We start from the raw sequence: 10741 nt of genomic DNA, 5'->3' as shown, positions 1-10741 counted from the left end.
ATTTATAAGGCAATGAACTGAACAAGTCCAGACTTTTTAGCACAACTGTCAAATTTAACTGTTCTATAAGTCAATGAGCTTTGATATTGTCATGAGATATTTCAGCTTAGAGTATAGGTGATTTACTTCATAATTCTTTATCCCAAAATTTAACCAAAAACCAGCTCTTAGGTTCAATTCTTTAGTCTCTTGTCCAAAAATCTAACTATTATGCATCGTGGAAGCATATAAACTATAAAGAAATAAAATAAATATACAAAATACTAATATTTACGTGATTCACCCTTTTCACATAGAGCTACGTCTACTGACATGCTATCTTCAATTATTAGTAATAATAAATCATCTATTACAAGCTCAAGATGGAGAATTCCAATATTTTATTGAACTGAAAGTATCTACTAGAAGCCCATAACACCAAGGGTTAGAATAAAATTGTTAGAAAATTAAATAAACTCATTTGGAGCTCAGAAAAATACTGTAAAATTTAAGGGATCCACCAAAATTTTGGTGTCAAAAAAATTTGAAATTTATATGATTGAGAAGCTCTCATCGAGTAGAGCAAGCCAGTACTCTCTGAATTTGTAGGGTTCTAGTTTAGGAGAAATTTAGCCCAAAAGTAGAAATGGGCTAAAACTTTTCGGGCAAAAATTGGACAACCGCTTAATAAAAATTAGTGTTCTTGGTATTTATGGAAAACTCTCGAGATGTAGAAGGTGTTTGGGATAAGACCCGATCCGATTAGTGGCTGAATTAGCCGGGTTTTGGCCGGAATGGTGAAGAAATGCGTTGCCCGAAGAGGGAGTTTTGGGAACTTTTTCCAGCATCCTAGGGCGGTGGCCGGTGAGGGGGAGGCGTGGGGGCGGTGCACCAGCGACTTGAGAAGGGAGGGGAGGTGGTAGGCGGGCCAGAGTAGGAGGGAGGAGAGAGAATCGAAGGGGAGAAGGAGAGGTGCCACGCGGGGAAAGGGAGGGAGAAAGAAAGAAAAAAGAAAGGACCCATTCGATTCGATCAGTCCGATTCAAAATATCCAAATTTAAATTTTTACTCTCATTGGATAAAAAATGAGATCCAAAAATTTCAAAAAAATTTCAGAAAACTCTAAAAATTTCGTGTAGTCCAAATATATTTTTAAATTTATCACGTAATCTTTAAATTAATTTCTAAAAATTAATAAAATTTATTATTTTAAGAAAATCAAATTTAATTTTTAAAATTCTCAAAATTTCAAAAAAAATTAATAATATTTAATATAATAAAATATTAATATTTACGTATAAAATAATTATTAAAAAATTAAAAATGTTACAGGCTTCATCCCCGAAACCTGCATACTTTGGTTTGAAGGCCTACTTTGGTTCAAGTGCATAATTGGTTGTTAACTTCTTAGGTGACTACGTGTCATAAGGATGAAATTGTTTTTTTATGTAAAAATATCAATTTAGATGTTATTAAAATAAATAATTTAAAAATAATTATTTTTATTATTTTAATATTTTTATAATTAAAATTTATAAATTTTAATTTTAAATTATTTTTAATATCTTTTAATTAATATAATTTTAAAAATAATTTTCTCAACAATAATTTTAATATTAATACCAAATAGGCTCTACTTAATTAGAAGTTACCGGTGGCGATGAGGAAGGCAGCACTCTTCGCACATTGGGGTTTTGTACGGGTCGTGTTTTGGGGTTTGCCCATCTTCAGTTGGTTCTTGAATTATGGGCTTAGAATTTAAGCTGAGTTAGATTTGTTTTTAGCCAATTCTATTGTTTGCCATGGGCTGTTTTATGTAATGGGCCTATAGGCTTTTTTCAAATGAATCCAATCTATCTTTTGATAAAAAAAAAAAATCATACTAAATATAATATTTAAGCAAACCTAAATTAATTTTTGTAATGAAATTAGACTTAGCCTATAATTATCATATTATTATCTCTGTCTATTTTTATCCGTTATATTTAAATTTTTTTATTTAAAATTATTTATCATATTTAAAAAATTAAAGAGTATTATTTTTTTTAATTTTATCTTTTATTTTTATTAAATATAATAAATATTTATAAAATTTTAATTGTGAAATAAAAGATAATTCAGTTAATTAGTAGTATATTTTTATAAAAATATAATTATTTAATTATTTTCTTAGTTATTGTATAAAACTCAAATGTGAAAAATAAATGGAAGTAATATAATAAAGACTACACCAAAACTGGTAACACTGAACAAATACTTGAAAGCCATGGATGTGGAAGGGAGAATTGACTTTATATTCACCCATTCCTTACGACAGCAAAATAACACTACATTTCTTGCAATTTGATTTTATTTTTGATTTGATGTTTAAATTTTTTTCTTTTCAGAGAAAATAATATTTAGAAAACAATGATTGAATTAAATTTATATTTATAACGAAAATAAAAACATAGCAAATTTTTATGTAAATATCTATCTTATAAATTATTTATATTAATACTTGAATTTTAAAATTATTTTTTAAATTAGTAAAATTAAAAAAAAAAACTTATGAAGGTTTAAATTTAATCTAATCATTTAGCACAATAATAATAATATCATCATCTCTAAAATCGACTACCTACCTTGCCGCGGTGCTAGTCCTTGTGAGCAAGTGTCGATGAAGTTATACACCATTCGCAAGCTAAGATATTTGGAAACTTGTTCAGAATATCTCTATCGTTATATTTTTATTTTATTTTATTTTATTCGTTGTTTTCTTTCTTGAGTACGTATTTACTGAACTTGCGGAAGAAAAATATATATAATATTTATATTTTTCTTTTCTATAATTTTTTTTTAATTTTAATTATTCACATTATTTTACTTAAATTCTATTAGTTTTTTAACACTCCTGAATTTTATTGTTAAAGAATTTATAATGGTCTATATTCCCATAATCCCCGGTGAGATCTACATATGTCAATTTCAGCAAATAAAAATTCCAAGTAAACTCCAAAGCTATGGACATAGAATTGACTTATATTCACCGACCCATTCCTTACGATAAAGCAAGTCACGCAGGTCACCCTTATTGTTTGTCTTCCCCAAGTTACAAGCAAAGCTTCTGTTTATAGTTTCTTTAATGAACGGCTATAATTCAATCTCCAAGATCCAACGGCTGTATGGAACATAAGTCTCCGCACTTGAATATACTATATATAGAACCGTTCCTATGTGTGCTAGCACTTAGAGGCAACCAATTTCAACCAAGTTTTCTTTACTTGTAGGCTAACGGATCATCAACCTTCGACAAAAAAAGAAAAGGGGATCATCAACATGGACGGTTGGCCGAGATTCTTTTTGTTTTCAATACTATGGCTAATCTTTACTCCAATATACGCTACTTCTGGGAGCTCTAAAGTAGCCGTAGCAGCAAATAATGAATCCGCTGGAAGAAGAAAGCTTGCCACTGCAAACCCAGGTAAAGCACAAGTCCTGTCATATCCACGTCCGTGGGATATATAAATGTTAGAGAGTTTATATATACTAGGCCTAGTAGAGGAGTTATTAAGCCTAGTTTGCCTCGGGAGTTACAAATCCAACCCGTTAAATTTTGTCACCCAATTAATTATTATTATTTTAGTTAAATAATCTACTACTCCGTTATAATTATAACTAAAGAGTTTATTTATCAATCAATATCATAGTAATTCTGGAATCATCTCTAAATTAATGAAATTTGAGTTTGTGCTAATTGCAACTAAATGAAAAAAAAATAACAAGAGAAAAAAAAAAGGAAAATTTACATGTTATTTGTCCTATCTAACTACTATCATCTTGGTGTTCAATTTAAAGGTTCCATAAGCATGATTGCGGAGTGGATGAAGATTATGTTGATGAAAATATGGGATTGCTTTACAAGTCAGATAGAGATTTCATAAGCACCGGAGAAAATTATGATGCAGAACCAGGAATTTCTACCTCATCAGAGGCCTTTACAGATCGACTGTGTAAGAATTTAAGAAGTTTTCCAATGGGAAGAAAGAACTGCTACATTCTGCGGCCTGAACAGGGAAAAAATCATAATTATTTGATCAGAGCTTTTTTTTGTTATGAAAATTACAATGGCAATAATCAACCTCCAACATTTGATGTGCACATAGGGGTTAACCATTGGATGACACTTGATGATCTAAATCGTAATGGGTGGAATTTTGGTGAGATCTTTCATTTTTCTTCAACTGGAATTATTCATGTGTGCCTTATAAACAAAGGCTTGGGTGTACCTTTCATTTCAGCATTGAAATTATACTCTGTGAACAATTCCATTTATAGAAGTGAGTTGGGATCACTACATGTTACTCGAAGATTCCAACCTGGCTATACTACTAACATTCGTTTCAGGTAAGTAGATGTGCATTTGATTCTAGTCAGATATTATTGGTACAGTTAAGGCTTGTTTTAATATTGAGTTTTACAAGAGAAAAAACGCTTCAAAAAAAAAACTATTTTAAATGTTAAAAATAGTACTTTAAAAAAATTATTATTATTTTAATATTTTTACCATTAAAATATATTAAAGTTAATTTTAAATTCTCTTTCAAAATTTTTAATTAATTTATTTAAAAATATATAATTTTTTTTTCAATAATAGCTCTAGTAGATAACCAATAAAAGTGCACCATAATTTTATTTTTTATTTGCTTTTTTTACATTTTAATATTTTTATCATTAATTATTATTTATTTATTTAATAATTATTATTTATAAAATAAAAATTATTTTAATAAAAACAAAGTAATTACATAATTTTTCATCGATAAGAAAAAAAAAAAAGGAATTATTACAATGTAACCATTGCCCCTACAGACGTAGGTCGACATCCTGACTTAATCCTTGTCATAGGGGAAAAGTATCATCTTAGGCAATTAAAGATTACTTTGTAGGGTAGTTCTTAAATATGGTGATCATTGCCATAAAAAATTATTGTGTGAATAATAACTTCAAATTTTTTTCTATAATAACTTCAATCTTTTCTTTTTTTTCTAACATATAAAATATTAATTTTTTAAAATAAGAGACTTAGAAACCTATAAGCTACTTTAATATAAGAGACGCATTAAGCAAGTAAAAGTTGTTTTTACATATAGTATTACCATGCATATTTTAGTGATAAAAATTTTAAAATAATGAATTATAATGTTGTCCTTGAAAGTTAATACATATAGATATTGGTGACTTTTATTTTTACTTGTTTCCATATAATTATGAAAAAATATATAATTTAGCATAAATTTATAATTAATCTCATGATATTTTTTGAATTGATTTTTTTATGAAATAGTTAATTATAAAAAAATTATTAACTTAATTAATAAAAAAATAAAATTTGCTCACATAAAAAACACACATAATATTTTTTTAAAAAAATTCTAATAAATAATTAATATTTCATATATCCTAAACCCTTTCCTATAATTTTTTTTAAATTAAATTTGTCACATATAATTTATTTATTAGTTTTTTAAATTATATTTTGCATTTTTTTATATAAAAAAACTTTAATTTTTTCTTGATGTTTAATAAATTTGTCATAATTAATATTTTTCATAATTAATTATTTTACGAATAAAATGAATTGTAAAATTTTGTTAAATTATTTTATTTTATGTAACAGAACAAAGTAATCATAGAGAATATATATATACATAAAGAATTAATTTAATAAATTTATATTTCTATTTGTTTAATTTTCTTGTCTAAAAAGTATATAATTGTTAAAATTTATTTTTTAAGTTAAAAATAAATTATTTTAAAAGAGCTAATTAAAATCATGTGAAAAAGTGATATGATTTTAAAAAACCAACTTAATTAATTTGAGAGGAGCTATTAAAAGCCCCCAAAAGACCCTAAGATAAATATGTCTTTGAAATAAAGATAATTAATTAAAATTGAAAAGTAAATATAATCATTCTATTTTTAGTTGTCCCAAATAATACAATTCATATAATTTAATTATATCACTTTTAAATTTATTCAAAACGCTTGAATTCTACTTAAAAATCCATTTAAATTAGATTTGAATTCTAATATAAAATTTATTTAAAACGGTTTAAATTCATTTTTTTAGCATCTAAAATAATATTATTTCAAAATATTTTCTACTAATGAGTTTTAATTTGAAATTTTACTTAAAAACAATTATATATATATATATATATATAAAAGACATTAGAAGCTAATAGGTGCACTAGCAGCATGTAATGTTTAATTTTCTTTTGGGATAAATAAAATAGGTATTGTGTTATCTCTATTATTTAGGTACAAGGATGATGTCTTCCATCGCGTCTGGAGAACTTATGGGTTTGCTACTTGGACTTTGGTCAATGCCACATCAGACACACAACTCCAAGAAATTAATTCTTCCTACAAACTACCCATTGAAGTGTTAAGAACTGCGGCCCAGGCCCAAAATGACATTGGCTCATTGACGTACAACAAGAGGTTTTACTGTTCCCCATCGTGCAATTTTCATGTCTACTTTCACTTCGCTGAAATTGTAGAGTTTCCACAAGATCAACGAAGAGAATTCACAATTACTCTGAATGATCACAACTATGGACCCTTTAGCCTGGAATACTTCAAGCCACGGACTATACCTCTTAAATTAACAACCAAAGGCGATATTAACTTTACTATCAATTCAACGAGCAACTCTCACCTTCCACCCATTCTCAATGCCTTCGAGATTCTCTATATAATTAAGCTTCCTCGTTCTCCAACAGACCAAGCGGATGGTATGCTTTTTATATTTATATTAATTGTTATATCAGTAGCAATTAATCTTCATAGCTGTCCATTTCTGTTGCTAATCCGTGCGTGTGTGCGTGTGTTCTAAAAAAATATTAAATCTATATTTTTCTTGTGCAATCAAAGTTGATGCAATCATGGCCGTCATGCGATCATACAACATAAATGAAGATGAATGGCAAGGAGACCCATGTGTGCCAAGAGAATTTTCATGGAATGGTTTGAACTGTAGTAGTTATGACAAAAATCCTCCAAGGATCATCTCATTGTGAGTAGTGCACATTTAAATTCATAAGAATATGTATTTTCTTTCCGCTGCACACCATTACTTTGATTATCATTTGATGTCAACATCTCACTCTAGCTTACTCTCTGATATGTGAACAGGGACCTCAGTTCAAGGAAATTGACTGGCGAAATAGCTCCGTCGCTCTCTGCCCTCAAGGCAATTCAGTCCTTGTAAGTGTTATTGACTAAGTTTCTAACGGTTCTTTTCAATACGTGCTCTACAATAAAATTAAGACATTCTCCCATGGGATGCAGAAACAGAGCACCCATGTTACAGGGGTGGAGCTTTCACATATCTTACTCTGTCGTCGTGTAAAATATAATATATCTTGATCTTTTTGTTGTCTTTTCAGGGATTTATCATACAATAAATTGACTGGAATTCTGCCCAATTTTTTTTCAGAACTGTTGAACTTAACTTTGCTGTAAGTTTCCCCAAAAAAAGAAAAAATAATTGTTGAACCTCGCCTAAGCATGGTTAAATCTCCCAGTAGGGAACTAAGAACCTGCCTTCACCAAATAAATATAACTGATATTATAATGGCATCTTTTCTTTCAGGGATTTATCTTACAATGAATTGACAGGGCCGGTGCCAGAATTTTTAGCACAACTGCCGAATTTAAATACTCTGTGAGAAGAAACTTAAGCATAGAATACATGATATTCCTTTTTTTTTTTTTTTTTTTTGTGGGGAAGGAAGGCGTTTTGATGAATTATACGAATGATTTAGTATACATTCTTTTCAGAAATTTAACTGGGAACAAGTTCACTGGATCCATTCCACAGTCCCTTATAAAAAAGTCTAATAATGGAACATTGCAGTTAAGGTTTGAACGTCTTCTCTTGTCCACCATTTTGTTTTCATAACCAATGAAAAAAAAAATGATGATATTGAAATCCATAGGTTGTTTAATGTCTGTTATATGATGAATTGATGATGTCATACTTAATGCTAGCTTCGACAAAAATCCAAATTTATGCCAGTCGGATTCATGTGAGAAAAAGAAACATTTTCTTCTTCCAGTTGTTGCATCAATTATATCAATATTGATGCTTCTGCTCCTATGCATGATATCTATCTCTTGGAGACAAAGAAGACAGCAAGGTAATCTATTTTTCCTCTATTTGCATATTAGTTAGCTTACTAAAAGTTATAAAACTATAAACTACATATCATTTTTTTTTCTCTTTATCCATATATTTCAAATTCTGTCTATGCTACTTGCACAGCAATAGCAGAAACACAAATATCAAAGAATCAGACCTTTAGTTACTCAGAGATTATTAGTGTTACTGATAACTTTAAGACCGCCATCGGAGGAGGGGGCTTTGGAAAAGTTTACTTTGGAACCCTAAAAGATGGCACTCAAGTTGCCATTAAGCTGTTATCTCAATCATCAAATCAAGGCTACAAGGAATTTCAAGCAGAGGTTAGATATAGCACTACTGCAGCGTCATTTTCAACTCAATTTAATCAATTATTTGTGCCTTTCTGCCACTATTACAAGATATATAGTATAAATAAATATACAGTCTGATTAATAGTGGTTTTTCAAAATTAAAATGCAGGTGCAGCTCTTGATGGTTGTTCATCATAGGAATTTGGTTTCACTAATTGGGTACTGCAATGATAGTCATAACATGGCATTGGTATACGAGTACATGGTTAATGGAAACTTGCAACAGCATTTATCAAGTATGTCTATCACAACCTGTAAAAGATTTAATTTGTCGATTTTTCTAGATTTCTTCTCTAAATGGAAGTCCTTTCTTTTTTTTGCAAATTTCCTCAAGACAACTCTGACAATGATAGCCTGATGTATTTTGGTTGCAGAGAAAAGTGGAAGTGTTCTGACTTGGAAAGAGAGATTTCAAATTGCAGTAGATGCAGCTTATGGTTCTCAAGCAAATCCATTTCTATTTTTCTTTACTTTTTGCTTCCCCATTCATCATTCTTATCCATGGCTAACGGGTTTTGCAGGACTGGAGTATCTACATAATGGTTGCAAACCACCGATTATCCACAGGGATTTGAAGACTTCCAACATCTTATTGAACGAAAAATGGCAAGCAAAGATCGCTGATTTTGGATTGTCTAGAGCTTTCACCAATGAAAGTGGTTCACATGTATCAACTTGCCCTGCTGGCACATTTGGTTACGTCGCTCCTGAGTAAGGGTTTTTTTTAGCAAGGGTTAAAGCTTAACCAAACCTCCTTGGTTCAGTGGTGCTAAAGATTAAAATCTCACATCTAAAAGATAAGCTTAATAGCATTGTATGATTATTAACCTTAATACAGGGATTTTAAAGTTGTGCTTATTAGGTTTCTAATATAGCATTAGAGCCAACTCTGCACTCTCTATTATTATGCACGTTCAAATTGCCATCATATCTTCTCCACGTATTTGCCTGTTTTATTAAAATCCTACATCTAAAAAATACAAAAGAGGTTAAGGGTTAATAACATTTTAGAACCTCTAATCTTAACATCTGGATTGCTCTTTTTTTTTTGCGTTTGACGGTCCTCAATTGGTTCGTTTTGCATTTGCGCTGTTCTTGACTAATTAATTTGCTTTTGGTGAAAGTTATATATGGCTAATTATTTTCTGTCTGCAACAGGGCTCAAGCATCAGGAAACTTTAACAAAAAAAGTGATGTTTATAGCTTTGGGATTATTCTACTTGAGCTCATAACTGGTCAGCCTGCAATAACAAGAAAGACCCATGGGGGCTTCATTTGCATACATCAATGGATTAGACCTCTAATCGACAGGGGTGATATTCTAACCATTGTTGATCCCAGACTGGATGGAGAATTCGATGCCACTTCAGCCTGGAAAGCTGTGGAGACTGCCTTTTCCTGTGTATCAAACGCTTCAATACAGAGGCCAGACATGAGTCATGTACTAGCTGAATTACAGGAATGCTTGGCTATAGTAATGGCTGTTGAAGAATCCCAAACAATGAAAGCCAGGGTCCTAAGATCAAGCAATTCACTACCAATTAGCCCCTTGAATATTGATACTGATATGGCTCCTAGTCCAAGGTAAAAACTGGAGTATAGATCTCATATGTACTGGCTTGAAATTTTTATACTTTTTTCTCTTTTTACAAAAACGGTTATATTAATGTATTAAGCTGCACCAATAATTTGCTTATGAAGTTTCTTGGAAATGTATAATTATCATTACAAAATTTTAGGATAGTAACAGGTCAGATATTTGTGGGTATTCAACCTAATAGAATGAGTTTAGGTAGCATATAATCGAGATTAGGATGGATTTAGATTTGAAGTATAATATTTGTAATATGTTCGGATCGAGTTTAGATTTTACATATTGAGTATTCATTAATGAAACTTATTTGTAATTAATTAAATATCAAATATGTGTTTTTATAATAATATTTATAAATTTTTATATATTATATTTTAAATAAATAGAATTTAAATATTTTATAAAGTTATTAAATTTTAAAATATAAATTATTAATAAAAATATTTTTTATGTAGATTATCAATTAAAAAATATAAAATTAAATGAATTAAAAAATATAAAATTAAATGAATTTAGATTTTTTTTTTATAATAATAATTTGGTATGTTTGCACAGCCACCAGGCTGCAAATTGGAAGCACTAATTTGTCAAATAAATGTTTTTTCCTATTAAAAGATGAGCCTCCGA

At 29.4% G+C, this 10741-nt stretch overlaps 1 protein-coding gene across 1 annotated transcript; it reads left to right on the top strand.

Moving 5' to 3' along the window:
• Nucleotides 1–3858: 3858 nt before the first annotated feature.
• On the top strand, nt 3859–10416 carry LOC110672429 (putative leucine-rich repeat receptor-like serine/threonine-protein kinase At2g19230). Its single transcript, XM_058142374.1, has 13 exons — nt 3859–4365; nt 6283–6758; nt 6898–7039; nt 7159–7230; nt 7413–7484; nt 7619–7690; nt 7807–7887; nt 8017–8165; nt 8291–8490; nt 8630–8756; nt 8895–8957; nt 9042–9231; nt 9679–10416. The coding sequence occupies exons 1-13, from the start codon at nt 3866–3868 to the stop codon at nt 10106–10108; spliced, it is 2574 nt and encodes an 857-aa protein (XP_057998357.1). The 5' UTR covers nt 3859–3865; the 3' UTR covers nt 10109–10416.
• The last annotated feature ends 325 nt before the right edge of the window (nt 10417–10741 follow it).

This window comes from Hevea brasiliensis, unplaced genomic scaffold (assembly GCF_030052815.1).
Source record: "Hevea brasiliensis isolate MT/VB/25A 57/8 unplaced genomic scaffold, ASM3005281v1 Scaf46, whole genome shotgun sequence".
NCBI lineage: Eukaryota > Viridiplantae > Streptophyta > Magnoliopsida > Malpighiales > Euphorbiaceae > Hevea > Hevea brasiliensis.
The sequence above is the reverse complement of the archived record's forward strand: the minus strand, read 5'-3'. Positions and strand labels throughout refer to the sequence as shown.